At 49.1% G+C, this 15,275-nt stretch overlaps 2 protein-coding genes across 4 annotated transcripts; one reads left to right on the top strand and one right to left on the bottom strand.

The window, feature by feature from the left end:
- Nucleotides 1–4,732: 4,732 nt before the first annotated feature.
- Nucleotides 4,733–11,041, top strand: LOC123160876 (putative disease resistance protein RGA3). The gene is made up of 3 exons (XM_044578722.1): nucleotides 4,733–5,316; nucleotides 7,505–10,599; nucleotides 10,726–11,041. Exons 1-3 carry the CDS (start codon nucleotides 4,927–4,929, stop codon nucleotides 10,727–10,729), a joined length of 3,489 nt encoding a protein of 1,162 aa, XP_044434657.1. The 5' UTR covers nucleotides 4,733–4,926; the 3' UTR covers nucleotides 10,730–11,041.
- LOC123160877 (uncharacterized) lies at nucleotides 10,303–14,987 on the bottom strand. 3 transcript variants are annotated; one of them, XR_006480439.1, is made up of 5 exons: nucleotides 13,845–14,987; nucleotides 13,657–13,765; nucleotides 12,578–12,827; nucleotides 11,618–11,758; nucleotides 10,303–10,530 (listed from the first exon to the last, which is right to left on the bottom strand). XR_006480439.1 is itself a non-coding variant. In XM_044578723.1 (3 exons), the coding sequence occupies exons 1-3, from the start codon at nucleotides 14,885–14,887 to the stop codon at nucleotides 12,726–12,728; spliced, it is 1,254 nt and encodes a 417-aa protein (XP_044434658.1). In that variant the 5' UTR covers nucleotides 14,888–14,987; the 3' UTR covers nucleotides 12,497–12,725. The 3 variants fall into 3 exon arrangements, 1 of the variants encoding a protein (XP_044434658.1); XR_006480440.1 differs by having other exon boundaries at nucleotides 12,699–12,827; XM_044578723.1 differs by lacking the exons at nucleotides 10,303–10,530; nucleotides 11,618–11,758 and having other exon boundaries at nucleotides 12,497–12,827.
- Between the last annotated feature and the right edge of the window lie 288 nt (nucleotides 14,988–15,275).

The raw sequence follows: 15,275 nt of genomic DNA, 5'->3' as shown, positions 1-15,275 counted from the left end.
GTTCGCCACCCCAAGCGCATGAGGGCCGCGTCGCGGGCGTACTGGACCGAAGCGACGGGTGAGGCGACCTCTCCCCACCCCGTGATCGTGGGGAGTGGACGCCCTGAAGCCCCTGCCTCGGCCCCATTCAGTAAAGAGGCCACGCCTCCCTCCGTTTCTGGGGAGGGCGCGCACTGCCTCTTTATTACGACGTGACGCATGCGCAGAGCTCAGCCCCGCGCATGCCGCCCATGTCACGCCCACGCCCCCCCACGCCGCGCCACGCGCAGGGAGCATGGGAGGCGCAGCACGCGAAGGAAACCTACCACGGTAAAAACCGCCCCGCCTGCCCGCACACCATTCTTGGGCCTGGCCCAACAACGCGTAACGCTTATGTGTGGCCCAGGCCCGGGGGCTCCTGTCGGTGTACAAAAAGAGGGGTGCACTCTTTGTACCCCTACGACTGTGCACGGGCAGTCTGAGCCACGGGCGCTGCCGCACCAAGCACGGCGAGGGAGGTGAAACCAAGGTAAGGCCGAAGCCGAAGAGGAGCGGAACGACGCCAAGACCAAGGCCACAAAGAGCAAGGGGGCGAAGCGGACTCCCCCGGCAAGGTCCTTGCCGGGGAGCAGTTCTAGCAGGCCCGGCAAGACCCTTGCCGGGGCAGCTCACCCCAAGCCTACGGAGTGAGTCACCCTTGAGTCCACTACCCCCATGGGGCAAGGATTCGGGATATTTCCCCGTGGTGGCATGCAGATCTTTGTGAAGACATTCAAGATCAGATACACGCTTGAGAAGATGGTGATCCTTGGCGGGATCCCAGCCAAGGAGGACCACAAGGCCACCGGCAAGAGCCTTGCCGGGGATAAAATCAAGCGTCACGGCAAGACCCTTGCCGGGGCCCCGGCAAGGCCCTTGCCGAGGACACCCGTAGGGCCACCATCGGGCCCGCACCAGTCGCGCCTCCGCCGCCGTTCGCATGCAGCTGCCAACCCAACCAGTTGGGCATGCACCTGCGTGGCGGCATGCGGATCTTCGTGGAGACCCACCACTGCGCCACCTCAGCTACGTGCCTGCCTACATGGCACCACGAGCACCGCTGGCCAGGGCGCGTGTCAACACCAGAGGGAGCGGCGACGGACGGGACGGGGCTCTCCCCCGACCCCGATAAAGTAAGGACACCTAAGCAAGGCGCATTAAATGCACCTTGTCATGTAATGCGAGGGATAAACTCGCATTACTGTACCCTTTCCACCTCCTGTGTGCCACTGTGGCAGCCCCTTTCCTATAAAAGGAGGCCCGAGGCGACCAGGAGAAGGATTCGGCTTTTTGGGAGCTCCTCACGCACCATAGCTAGCTCAAGAACACAGATATACAATCCACCAAAGCAGGAGTAGGATTTTACGCATCCTCGCGGCCCGAACCTGGATAAACGAACCGTGTGCTACCTATTTGATCTGCTCTTCTCACGACCCCCGCGCCCCGCAACCGCAGTAGGGATTCTTGTGATCCCATAGGTGTCGTTTCCCACCGACACAGTGCATGTCCTCTTCATGTCGGCTTTCCTCCAGTGCACGCTGCAGGGCTGCCTCGAGCGCGGCCAGGTGATGTCTGCTAGACTACGTCGGTGTTTCCCCAAAGAGGAAGGGATGATGCAGCACGACGATAGTAGGTATTTTCCTTAGTGATGAGACCAAGGTTATCGAACCAGTAGGAGAACCAAGCAACACTACGTAAACATCACTTGCACACAAATAACAAATACTCGCAACCCGACGTGTTAAAGGGGTTGTCAATCCCTTTCGGATAGTGGCGCCAGAAATTGGCAAACGGACGTGAGAGAGTTGTAATAGTTTGATAGATCGAACGCCAAATAAAATAAAGTGTAGCAAGGTATTTTTGTATTTTTGGTTTAATAGATCTGAAAATAAAAGCAAAGGACAAAAAGATCGTAAAGGCAAATATGTTAAAGAAGAGACCCTGGGGCCGTAGATTTCACTAGTGGCTTCTCTCGAGAAAAATAGCAAACGGCGGGTAAACAAATTACTGTTGGGTAATTGATAGAATTCCAAATAATCATAACAATATCCAGGCAGTGATCATTATATAGGCATCACCTCCAAGATTAGTAGACCGACTCCTGCCTGCATCTACTATTATTACTCCACACATCGTCCGTTATCTAGCATGCATCTAGTGTATTAAGTTCATGGAGAAACGGAGTAATGCAATAAAAACGATGACATGATGTATACAAGATCTATTTATGTAGAAATAGACCGCCCATCTTGTTATCCTTAATGGCAGCGATACATACGTGTCGGTTCTCCTTCTGTCACTGGCATCAAGCACCGTAAGATCGAACCCATCACAAAGCACCTCTTCCCATTGCAAGATAAATAGATCAAGTTTGCCAAACAAAACCCAAATATCGAAGAATAAATACGAGGCTATAAGCAATCATGCATATAAGAGATCAAAGAAGACTCAAATAACTTTCATGGATAAAAAGATAGATCTGATCATAAACTCAAAGTTCATCCGATCCCAACAAACACACTGCAAAAAGAGTTACATCATATGGATCTCCAAGAGAACATTGTATTGAGGATCAAACGAGAGAGAGGAAGTCATCTAGCTACTAACTAGGGACCCGTTGAGAAGATGCACTTCTCCATGCCGTTGGCCGCCGGCTTGGAGGGTTTCCCCTTCACCCGGTTCCAGGCGAAGCAGGAGGCCTTCACCATCAAGCATGCTTGATCCAGGCGTGACGTTGAGGTCGATGACGGGCGCGGGGCGCGGCGTGGACGGCGCGAACAAGCCCACGTCCGGCGACCCCGAGAAACGGGTCTGGCCATCGTGCCTTGGCGGAGGAAAGCCGGGCAACATGGGCGTGGTCCGCAACGTCGGCGACTGGCAGTGCGGAGGCCAGGCGACCGACGAGCCTGTGCTCGCCGGGCCGACAGCCGCTGCAGGGAACCTGGCCGGACGGCCCATGCCAAGCATGAGGAGGGTGTGCGCTTTTTTGATGAGGTCCTCCTTCACGTCGACCGCGGCCTTGCACCGCGCGGCCTCCATCGCATCGCGCTGGGCGGCGAACTTGGCCGCGGCAGCATTGACCTTGATGACCGCTCTCCGTTCCCTCCTCTTCGCCGATTCTGCGTCCAACTTGGCGATCTCCTCCGGCGTGCGCTCCGACCGTGGCTTCCTTGGCGCCTTGGCCGCCTTCTTCTTCACCTTTGGGGGCGGGTCGACGGCCAGGCCGCCGGAATTCGGCGGGGCGTCGGCCATGGACGGAGGAGAGAGGGGGCGGCGGGAGGGACATGTGAGGGTTTGGGGAAATGGCGCCATATGGGGCGTGGGGGGGTTGGTTTCTCCCACCGACAGGCGGGCCAGGGGAGGACAAGCGCGCGCGTCCCGCCCGTCCGCTCGCTATCCATTTCACTCCAAAACCGGCGCAAACTTGGGCCGGGGTTGGGTCGAAAGCGGACACAAAGCGGACAAAAGTCCGTTTGCGCTCGGGCGCTGGGCCGTCTGGTTTGTCTGTTTTACCCCAAACGGATGAGGGCGGACAGGTCGCGCGGTGGAGTTGGCCTAAGAAAAGAAAAAAAATACATTGTTTGCCAGAAACAGTGAGCCTGTATTCAGCTAATTACTTCAGCATTGTGAAGCAACTGAAAGTGACGAGGAAAAGAAAAACCAAGAAACATGATGAGTGACAAGGAAAAGAAAAAACCAAGAAACATGATGAGCGAATTTTAGCGCTGCTTGGTGACAGTTACGTAATTGATGCTTATGAGGGCATGTCCAATGGTGCTATCTTAGGACTGCCACGTAGGATAAATGATAAGGTGGAGGAGAAAGAACTCATAAGAAAAGGCTTGTCTTCTTGAGATAAGCCTTTTCATAATTGTGTGGGCATGTACAATGGTTGATAAGACAGTCTTATCTTAAGTCTTGCATGTTATTTAGAGATGACAAATAAAATTGTCTACAATGGGTCATCTCTTAGTCTTATCTTCAATAACTAGCTTTTTCTGAAAACGTGGTGAGACATATTGTGCTAAGATATCATCTCTTGCCTTCTCTTAAATAAGAGAAGGCAAGCCTTTTCTTATGAATTCTCTCTCCTCCACCTCATCATTTATCCTAGATGGCACTCCTAAGATAGCACCATTGCACATGCCCTTAGCACAATATGTCTCACCACGTTTTTAGGAATAACTAATTATTAAAGATAAGGCTAAGAGATGACCCATTGTAAACAATTTCTTTTGTCATCTCTAAATTACATGCAAGACTTAAGATACGACTATCTTATCAACCATTGTACATTGCCCTGATCAGTGGAGTGGTAAGATGTGGAGTATGTTATTGGAGAAGATGCACCTGGTCGTCTGTGTAGGAAGTTGATCAATAGATATGTAAACCACACCTCCATTTTGAATACAAATTTCTCTTGACATTCAGCACAACATGTACATGACACTTTCAGTAGTGGAGGCTGTTACTGTCTGTCGTAAGCTGCTAATTAAGTACCGCATGCTATGCTTAACGGTAATTCTTTTTTGACAGCGTGCTTGCACGGCTACTTTATTGGGCACATTCAGCAGAGCACGACGGTACATTAATCAAATCATAGTGTCAGCAATAATTAAGGAGCAAAGTAGGAACCGTGGCCGACCTGATCTTGTCTTCACGCGCCGACGACCCAACCACCCTGTTTCTCCGGCGAGTCGTCCGCCGCAGAATAGAAAATGAAACCCGTCCCGCATCCTCTGTGTTTCCCCACACTACCCTAGCCTCACATCAGATCTGGAGAGTAGATCAGAGAGCTCCCCCCTCACACTCACCTCGCCGGCGGTGCTCACCCCTGCAGCTGCAGGGTCTATGTGCCTAGAGACCCTGCAGCCTCAGCCTAGCTAGCCTTCTCTCCCAACGCTTGCAATGGCGGACCCGGTTAGCATCACTGCTGCTGTAGGATGGGGCGTAACCGCAGTAGGTTGGCTCGCCTCACCCATCATTCCTAGGCTCCTCAACAAAGCTTTCACCGTCCTGGACTTTAACGCAACGGAGAAGCTGAAGATTGTTGATATGCAAGTTTTACAACTGCAGCGGGTGATGGAAGTAGTCGACGAGAGCACCTACAGGGCTCGCTTGGAGCCACTGTTAGACAAGCTTAGGTCTGCTCTCTACGAGGCCGAAGACATCTTGGATGATGTTGAGTATCAGCGCCTCAAGAAGCAGACCCAAGATGCCAAGTCATCCGGCAGTAAGATGGATTCACTGAAGAAGACTCTTCGGTCTGCCATGCCAAGATCCCTCCTAAAAGATAAGGTATTTCCCTGCCTTCATGCTTGGATGTGCTCATCTTCTTGTGCCACATAGATATGTATGACTTTAATCTTGAAATGCATTCTCACTTGTTTGCCACAATTATGTAAACTAGTAGATGTTAAGACCTTGAAATGCAGTAAGAGAGGGATCTCACCCCTTTCCCCACCCCCGCCGCCGCTCCCACGAGCGGGCCGGGGGAAACCTAGCCCCGCCCCCAGCCTCTCCTCCTCCGGCCTCCTCCTCCCTCGCCGCCGCCTAGGGGTGCCGCCGGGCGAAGCCCGGTCGGTGTGGGCGGCGGCGGGGTCGCTCCATCTCCTCCTCGCGGAGCTCCTGGCCGGCGTGGGACGGCGGGCTGCAGGAGGCGTTGGGCTGTGGCGGGGCTCGACGGCGCGGATCCGGGAGCTCCTGGTGGTGCCGGCGTGTCGGCCCCGCTGGTGCCTCGTGGTGGCGCGGCGGCTGCCTGGTGGGGCGTGCGTGGGCGTGATTCGGCGGCGGATCTGGCCAGGCGGCGCGGGCCGCGGGCGGTGTGGGCGGCGGCTGGGGTCCGGCTTCGGGCTCCCGGCGGCTGAGATGGTTCCTCTCCGTTGCGGGCGTGCGGCGGTGGTGCGGCTCGGCCGGTGGCGGTCCGGCGACCTAGTGGTGGTGGCCGGCGGTGCTCGTGGTGGTGGTGCTTCCACTTGGCGGCTCTCTGTGCGGGGAGGCAGGGGAGCGGCTTGGACAGGGGCGGCGGCGCCGACGGCGTGCCGGCTGCAGCGCGAAGGCGGGAACTTTACGGGCCTCGGAGATCCCGGCCGGGCCTGTGCGGCCACGGGCCTGGTATGTTCCTGCTATTGCGTCCGGTCAGCTACCGTCATCGACGGTGGAGGTGGGGCCCTCCCGCGTGCCGACGGTGCTGCTGCCCTAGTCCCGGCTCCTCTTCTTCACTGTGCAGGCCATGCTCCGCGGTGCCGTGGTGAGACAGCGTGGGAAGCTTCATGTCCGGGTTGGCGCAGGGTGGTGGTCGGTTTGGTGGCGAGCTCCAAAGTGCCCGAGGTGAAGGTTGGGATCGGGAGAAATCCCTGTTGGCTTGACCGACACCGACGCGGTGGCGCATGAGGATGCCGCCGGACCTTGCTGGAGGGCGTCGGGGCTACCCTTCCTCTCTCCTCACCGCGTACCGGGGGAAACCCTTGGCAGCAGCGTCGTCATCGCCGCATCCCTTCTTGGAGGTGTTGTTTGGTACCGGCGCTTCGGAGGCTCGGAGCTGGGTGGGCGATCTTCGATGGTTGCAACGGCCACGAGGCTTCTTCGTTTTTTGTCGATCTGCCGTTGTCGGCATTTGTTTCTCTTTCATTTTCTTTATCATTTCTTTTGGGCGTGACTGTGCTGCTTCCGCCCCAGCACCTATCGTTTGCTGTATCGGTTGGTTGCTTTGTATACAAAGCGGGGGGAAACCCTTTTTCGGTAAATGCAGTAAGAGATACAACACAGGTTGTTAGGAAAAATAGGATTAGTTTCTTGGAGCCAAATGAATCAAGAGTTTATATAGTATTTTATTAGGAGTAATTAGCCCAATCATCAGCAATAATCAAAGATTGTCACACTCTTCCACTAGCTAGCAGTCTTCCACAAGTTCCTCCTCCCTGTGTAGCCCTGACAGCACAACTTTTGGTGTTTGGTCCTTTCTCGGCAGGACAACAATGCCTCTCGGTGCACTCTTCTTCATACATGATGCATGATTTGTGTTACTCGATGCAGAGCCTGGGGTCCCTCTCCTTTCTAAAAAGTAAAAACTCTCCTTCATACAGTAGTGTAGAGTAGCACCGCCATCGTCTACATTACCAGTTGTTCCTTCTTTTACTAAATCTTTCTTTCCTCTCCCCAAGCCCAATCTAGAGGAGCATGAGAAGCAACAGGGCAACAGCCGCTACGAACGAATCGATTTATTTGCAAAAATCAGTTAGATATGTCCAGTCCGAGTAGTACTAGTTTGAGTTAGTTTTCATGTCGTGTGTGGCCTTGTGCTACTCTGGTTAGAAGTGCTTTGCATGTATGGTATTAGGAATTGGTGTTCGAGTAGAATTTGAGTCGGCATAGACAATAGCCATAAAAGATATGAAAATCGATAAGAGAAAGCTACGAGGCATGATACATGCCTAAAATTTCAGGTTACTGCATGTGCTAACAAAGTGTTATTTGGTTTTTGCAGGAGAGTGGTATGTCAAAAGTGGAATTGAAGAAGAGCCTAGAGAAGATAGAAAGTGCTATAAATGATGCATGTGAAGTTTTGAAACAACTGAACTTGCCAGGTGGACATAATGATGATGGGAGGCGAGCTGTTGCTACCAATTCACGCCGTGCAGTCACTACTGCAGCCCCTCCGATAGGAGTAATTGGTCGGGATAAGGATCGTGACAAGATAATCGCAATGCTTCATGAGATGGAAGACCATTGTCAAGCAAATACTGTTAGTGATAAATGCTATTCTGTAATTGGCATTCATGGAATGGCTGGGTCAGGGAAATCAACACTTGCACAGTGTGTTTATGATCATGAGAAAAAGTGTAGGAAAGACAAAATGGAAGGACATTTCGATATTGTCATGTGGATTCATGTTTCTCAGAAATTTGATTTGGATACCATTTTTAGGGAGATGTTTGAGGGGGCTACAGGGGAAGAATGCCCGAAATTCAATAGTCGTAATGTCCTGAAGGAAAAACTGGAGGATGAACTGCGTGGGAAACAGATTTTACTGGTACTGGATGATGTCTGGTACAACAGTAGGAATTCGGGAGACCGTGAAGAACTAAAAACGTTAATTTCTCCTCTGAATGTTGGAAAGGAAGGAAGCAGAATCTTGGTGACAAGTCGAACTGAAGCTGCATTAGTAGCTCTAGGTGCTGTAAAAGAGAGATGTATTCCAATATCTGACTTGGATGATGAAGTGTTCCTTAAAATGTTCATGCATTATGCACTTCGGGATGCAAGGGTAAGTGACCATGATAGAAGAATACTTGAAATGATTGGGGAGGACATTGCAAAAAAGCTGAAGGGATCACCTCTAGCAGCCAGAACAGTGGGTTCACGGCTCCGTGAGACACAAACTGTTGAGTTTTGGAGGAGTCAGAAAGATAGGGACCTTATGAAAGAGACAATGGGAGCTCTATGGTGGAGCTACCAGTATCTTGATGAGCAGGTCAGGCGATGCTTCGCTTACTGCAGTATTTTTCCCAGGCGGCATAAGTTGAGACGTGATGAGCTAGTAAAGTTATGGGTGGCAGAAGGGTTTATAAAGACTAGTAAGCCTGAAGAGGAAATGGAAGATGTTGCTAAAAATTATTTTGATGAATTACTGTCGGCCTCATTTCTGCAAAAGGTTGAACTTCGAGATGGACGTGAGGTTGATTACTTTACAATTCATGACCTCCTGTGTGATTTGGCGGAGGAGGTTGCTGGAAGAGATTGCTTCAGGATTGAGAAAGGCTTCACAGGAGAAGTTCCTCAAGATGTTCGCTATCTTTTTGTTGGGACCTATGACACAAAGATCCTTGCTGAGAAGATATCCGGATTGCAAAAATTACGCACTCTCATCATCGGCGACAGGATACATATCAACTCAAGTACTGCGTGCAAAGTCTTTGCGGGTATGTTCACTAAGTTAACCGAGCTGCGGAAATTGCGGGTACTGAAGATAAATTTTGTTGGACTAGCTCATGCTAGGTTCTCATTCCCAGATTCTATTGGTCAGTTCAAGCATCTACGATATTTTGCTTTTTTGGTGACTGCATTGGTCGAGCTAACTTTATCGGGCGCCTTTACCAAGCTTTACCACATGCAGGTGGTAGACTTTCTTTCTTGCCAACGTTTGGATTTTTCTAGAGGTGCAGATATGATGAACCTTGTCAACTTGCGCAGTGTAATCAGCTGGGCAGATTTCGATTTTCCTAACGTGGGCAGGTTGATATGGCTCCAGACGCTACCATTCTTCAGAATAAGGAGGGAACAGGGCTATGAGCCACATCAGCTGAAACACCTAAACAAGCTTCAAGGCAAGCTGGCAATCCATGGTCTGCAGAATATTGAGAGCAAGGAGGAAGCTCTTGAAGTCAATCTTGCTGGCAAGGAAAAACTCACAGAACTGGTACTGTGCTGGGATGATGATAGCTGCAGTCCGGAAATTCAAGCAGAGGTACTTGAGGGTCTTTGCCCATCCAAGTATCTTGAAAGACTAGAAATCCGGAATTATCACAGTACAAGGTTACCGAGTTGGATGATGGGTAAGCATAACTGCAGCCCAAAGAACCTTAAAATACTTGAGCTCCGTGGATGGATCCAACTGGGACCTGCTCCTGACCTTGGGGCTTTCATTCATCTTCAGTCGCTATTTCTTTCTGCCTGCAACTGGGATGCCTTACCATGCAACATGGAGCACCTCACAGCGCTCAAGAAACTGGATATACAGTCATGCAAGAATATACGATCGCTCCCAACACTGCCCAAGTCTCTTGAGTGGTTTCAAGTCATGGGCTGCATATGGGATGCCTTACCAGGCAATATGGAGCACCTCACAGCGCTCAAGAGACTGGATATAAAATCATGCAAGAATATACTGTCGCTTCCAACACTGCCCAAGTCTCTTGAGGAGTTTAACGTCATGAACTGCAGCAGGGATGCCTTACGAGGAAATATGGAGCACGTCACATCGCTCAAGAAATTTGAGATCAGGTCATGCAAGAATATGCGGTCGCTCCCAACACTGCCCAAGTCTCTTGACGAGTTTATAGTTGTGGGCTGCAGCTTCAATGCCTTGCCAGGCAATATTGAGCACATCACATCACTCAGGAGACTGAATATACAGTCATGCGAGAATATGCAGTTGCTTCCAACACTTCCAAAGTCTCTTGAGGAGTTTATCATCTTAAAATGCAGCTTGGATGCCTTACCAGGCAATATGGAGCACCTCACAGCGCTCAAGAGACTGGATATAAAATCATGCAAGAATATACTGTCGCTTCCAACACTGCCCAAGTCTCTTGAGGAGCTTACCGTTACAGACTGCAGTTTGAATGCCTTACCAGGCAATATTGAGTGCCTCACATCACTCAAGACGATGAATATACGGTCATGCAAGAATATACAGTCGCTTCCAACACTGCCCAAGTCCCTTGAGGAGATTACAGTCAAGTGGTGCAGTGACGAGTTCATACAATCTTGTGTAACGACTGATGATCCAAACTGGCAGAAGATTGAGCACATTCCAAAAAAAACAATTAAATTCTATAGTGAAAAAGGTCCACACGAAAGGTATGTAGTTAGATTCTTTTGATGTTTTCGTCTTCCATTTTTTGTGTTAAATAAATGTTACTGAAAATGTTAGCCGTTAAGGTTGCTGGTCTTTTTCTGATGGTTGCTGGTATTTTTCTGATTCAGTTGATAACTGTCAGCCGCGTGCCCTTTGGCTGAGGACAGGAGATGAAGCCGTCAGACTCTTGCTAAATCTGCATGCTGTCTAAATGCGTAGCCTCTTCGTTGGATTTTATCTACTTTAATTTGGTTTGTTGAATCTTGCATGTTTATGCGTGAAGTGGTGCTGCGCTCATACTCTCATAAACTACGGCCGGGCACTGCAAAATGCCACGTCTCCATGCAGTCACGAACAATGGATTTTTGAGTTGTTTACGATATATGGATTTATGACTTGTTTACAGTATATGGATGTAATAACGTGGAACGATGGAACACCAGATATGATTTGCTTCCTATGTATGATTTGTAACATCGCCATATGCATGATGAACCCCAAACTGTTTGATTCCTAGCTATATATGATTTGTAACACTTTGGAATGGTGGTCACAGAATCTGTTCCTTTACTGTCGTTTGTAGCATCATTCACCAAACTATCTGATTTGATTGCTAGAATGGTATGGTATGAAGTTTAACAGATTGGGTGGAGCCAACCGGGGGACCTGCTCTTGACATTGAGTCTTCCATTCATTTCCAGTATTAGAACGCTAAGGCTTTACGTGGATTGTAATTAGTGATTGCATTTGCCGGCCTGTCCTCTGTTCTGCACATGCTCTGGTTGGCAACGTTGTTTGGGCAGACACAATTTTAGTGTGTCCGCTTAGGCGTTAGGCCTGCAAACACGATCGATGTCCTTTGGGCTTTGGCCTTGGAGTGGACAGTTCCAGAATCTTTGCTTTTCTAACTTTTGTTCATCCTAATCAATGAAAGCAGCGTTGCTACCTTTCGTTTACAAAAATGTTTAAAAGAAGGATGTGATCTGTAGCATGAAAACAAGAACGCCATAAACTTCTCACCGCTGCCAAGTGAAATTCTGTAGATCATCACGCCACACGCTATCTTGTCAGCAAGGTGATCCCATCTGTGACAACTCCACGCACTCGAAACAGCGACCACTTTGTACTCTGAAAGCTGATCTCATGGCGACTCCACTGAATCTGGACAAACAAAAAGACACAAGTTTAGATACCAGAGAAGAAACTTGGGTACAACTTGTACACATATTTGAGATCTCGCGAGCCATAAGACAAACAGATTATAGGCGCTCGTGGTATCTCATTGGTAATACTGCCACACAAGTTGGAATACATATCCAGGCAGAGACAGAGGCACGTAAACAAAAGGAAACTGACTCATGAAAAACTTTGTCACCGAAAATTGGTATGTTCATGTTCCAGGAGTCCATATACTAGTATACTACCTAGGCACCTGGCAGTATAACAAACAAACTTGAACTGAAAAAAAAAACAGAGAAAGAAACTGGGTGTATTGGTAGCGACAACCAACATACTCATGACTCATAATTGGGTGCCGTCTACCATCCTAGTACAAAACTTAGTCACAAAGAAGAAATAACTACAAAACATGGTGTCCACGTAATAATTGCTAATACATGATCCTTGTACTTTTTTTCTTTTACTTTTGTTTCATGGCTACCGTTTGCTTGCAAATGGAAGACATTGCGTTCATCTACATCAAGTCTATCTACTGTGTGCTTGAGGCATCCACCAGTAATGACTAATGAGAGAAGAAACTGCATCAATCAGAAGATCTTTAGGTCAGTCCAGTTCAGGTCCCCCTGTTGATGGATGGATGGACCTCTCAGCTTAGCGCTGCCAGAACAAACAACCGAGTCCAACTACATGCTGCGCTAGTGTTTTTCTTTTTGTCCGACATCACTTAAAAGGGTCCACTGTCATATCTAGTACAGTTAAGAAAAATAATATGAATTGCATACATAGATCAGTTAGCTTTACCACAGTTGTCTATTGATTGAAACTGGTCATTTCACTGTCACATTCTTAGGCCGGGAACAGCCATGTCAAATGTCACAGAAACTGAAGCAAGAAGTAACATGAAAAAAAGATCAACATATACATGACTATTGCCAAGTGAAATTCATTGTCATGTGCCATCTTGTCTGAAAGGTAGGTGTTCACATCTGTCACAACCCCACGCTTGTCGCTTTGAACTCAGAAAGCTGATCTGATGACGACTCCACCAAATCTGGACAAACAAGACAAAAACCTCAGACAACACACAAGATTTTCCACCCAATTTGTGCACAGTAATTCAAGAGTTTTACAAGCTTAAAAGGAAAGAAGTTTTAAGGTACTTAGGCAAGTAGTATCACAGGAAGGTGCAGAATAGCATAATATTGATCTCAAGTAAATTTGAAACGTGGAGACATTGACAGCAATAAAGAGCAATTTCAGTTGCCCATGCTGATAAGCACTCACTTCGATCTCATGAGGTTGATTCACATAAAACAACATAAGTGGGATAACATTTCAGTTGCCTGTGTGCACAAGTTATGCAAGTTTATCTCAAAACAGCATCGCAAGCTAAAATTATACTACATCTGAAGATGACTAAAAAAGAACTTATCTGCCTCCTTACATCTATCAAAATAAGAAGTGTACAAAATGAGCTGTCTTTGACTTGAGTGAATTTTCTCAAGGTGAAACAATCCGAGGTAAACTGGATACGAAGTTGTGTTCCTTCTATGTTTATCTTGACCACCAAAACTACTTCTCGAAAATAATTATCATGATACAGTGTTTTTAGTGATTCCATCAGGACTCGTGCATAAGCTACTCATAGTGCACAAGATTATTTCTCTTACTAACTCCATTCTCTTAAAGTGGCAATCAAAACAAACAAGAAAAGAAACACAGTACTGTTCCCGAGCTCTCTTAGTTTTCCCATGAGCATAAGAAATTAAACACTGCTAAATCAAACAAGAAATACCAATTGCCATAATGAACAGGAAGCAATAGACAGGTCAATTATAAATGGAAGGACTGAGATAACTTGGAACCGATAGAAACTTTACCACTTCATATTCTCCTTGAAGACAGCAATGATGGTGGAAAGTTGATATATGGGTATGTCTCATGCAAACGATAATTCTGTTTCTCATAAACCCTCTGAATCTGCAACGTCTTGACATCCATTGCGAAATATCCAGTAAGTCGATCATTTAGAGATGATGAGGCGTCTATCCTTGTCAAGAGCAAGTACCTCTGTGTTGCATCTCTGATACGATATTTGTACCCAGAATCTAGTAGGAATGTCTTCTTGACCTGCCACTGCCTGGGACTCTTGCCTGTGTTTCGTGCAACGGTATAGATGAGATTGGATGTAGCTTCACCATGGAAACCAAACATCCCAAGCCTGCCTTCCCCTGCCTCCACAATGGCTAAACCTTCCTTGTTCCATTCTCCGGGCGGGAGGTCAGCAATGGAGAACTCCATCTTCCTGGTGTCAAGCAAGAGTAACTTTTTCCTCCCGAATTCCACCCAGTCCCAGTAGAAGCAGCCGTAAGCATAATGGCGCCTGAGAATAAAAGGGTGGACCCATGACATCTCAGCCATGTCGTGCTTGCCAAGGGCCAAATCGCTCCAACCCTTGGATGCAGCGGCTTGCCATTGTCCTGTGTTTGAAGAGAAGATGAAGGCAGCCAGACTAGTTTTGCAATTCGCCATCAATATCACTCTGAATGTTGTCTCTCCCGCCGCTATCTCCTCCTCGCCGAGGGGATCCAGGAAAGCCTTGCACTGGGCCTCGCTTACCATGGGGAACAGGGGCTCAAGCGAGGCGTCTAGGCCGTGAGGTACCGGGGGGAGCAGGACGTAGCGGCGGTGCAAGGGGTCGCACACCGCGAGATCTTTGAAAACCGGGGGCTGCTCATGTTGTCGGAGGTCGCGGTCGAGGAGGACGCGGCCGTCGCGGGAGTCCTGCACGGTCCAGTGGCAGTAGGAGTCGATGAAGGAGAAGTAGAAGTCGGCGGCGAGGGCGAGCGCGCGGGCTGCCGGCGCGGATGGGTGCGGCGGCAGAGCGGGACGGAATCTGCCGTAGTCGAGGAATCCGAGGAGTGGTGGTGCGTGGAGGCGGCGGAAGCTGCGGAGGAAGGAGCCGTCGGTGGTGAGTCGGCGGAAGGAGACACAGGCGGCGGAGGCGCGGGCGAGGTCTTCCGCGGTGGGCAGCCGGAGGAAGATCTCCACCAGGAGGTGGGCGGGGATCTCCGTCAGAGGCGACGGCATATCCTTGCTGCTGGTCGCCATTGGCGTTGTAGGCCGGCGAGGTTGGGCCCGGCGAGGTAGGGCGGAGGAGGCAGCCGCCGGGAAACCCTCGACGAGATGGGGAATTGGGAGGAGTTGTGTGCGAGTGTGATAGCGTGGGTGTAGGCAGCTGGAATGGGCCTTTGACGGTAGTAACGAGCCCAGTTTCCACGCCTGGTACAGACTACCACCTTACACCCCAAATCTGTCTCAAAAAAACAAAACCTTACACCCCAAATTTTCCAAAAAAAAAAAACTTATACAACAAAAGAAAATTTCAAACTTGAGCTGCAATTTTCACTCAATTTTTTTATTGAGCTACATTTATTATCAAAAATTAAAATTATTGAGCTGCATGTATTCTCAATAATTAAAATTATTGAGTTGCATA

Source organism: Triticum aestivum, chromosome 7B, assembly GCF_018294505.1.
Source record: "Triticum aestivum cultivar Chinese Spring chromosome 7B, IWGSC CS RefSeq v2.1, whole genome shotgun sequence".
In the NCBI taxonomy this organism is placed as follows: Eukaryota; Viridiplantae; Streptophyta; class Magnoliopsida; order Poales; family Poaceae; genus Triticum; species Triticum aestivum.
This window is presented reverse-complemented; position numbering and strand designations above follow the sequence as displayed.

Excerpts from the sequence above, each read along its gene's own strand:
- LOC123160877 (XM_044578723.1), bottom strand. The coding sequence starts at position 14,887 with ATGGCGACCAGCAGCAAGGATATGCCGTCGCCTCTGACGGAGATCCCC. Across the intron at positions 13,766-13,844 it reads ATCAGAGATGCAACACAGAG|ACGTTGCAGATTCAGAGGGT; the intron begins GTACTTGCTCTT and ends ATGGATGTCAAG. Across the intron at positions 12,828-13,656 it reads TTCAAGGAGAATATGAAGTG|ATTTGGTGGAGTCGTCATCA; the intron begins GTAAAGTTTCTA and ends TTGTTTGTCCAG.
- LOC123160876 (XM_044578722.1), top strand. The coding sequence starts at position 4,927 with ATGGCGGACCCGGTTAGCATCACTGCTGCTGTAGGATGGGGCGTAACC. Across the intron at positions 5,317-7,504 it reads GATCCCTCCTAAAAGATAAG|GAGAGTGGTATGTCAAAAGT; the intron begins GTATTTCCCTGC and ends TGGTTTTTGCAG.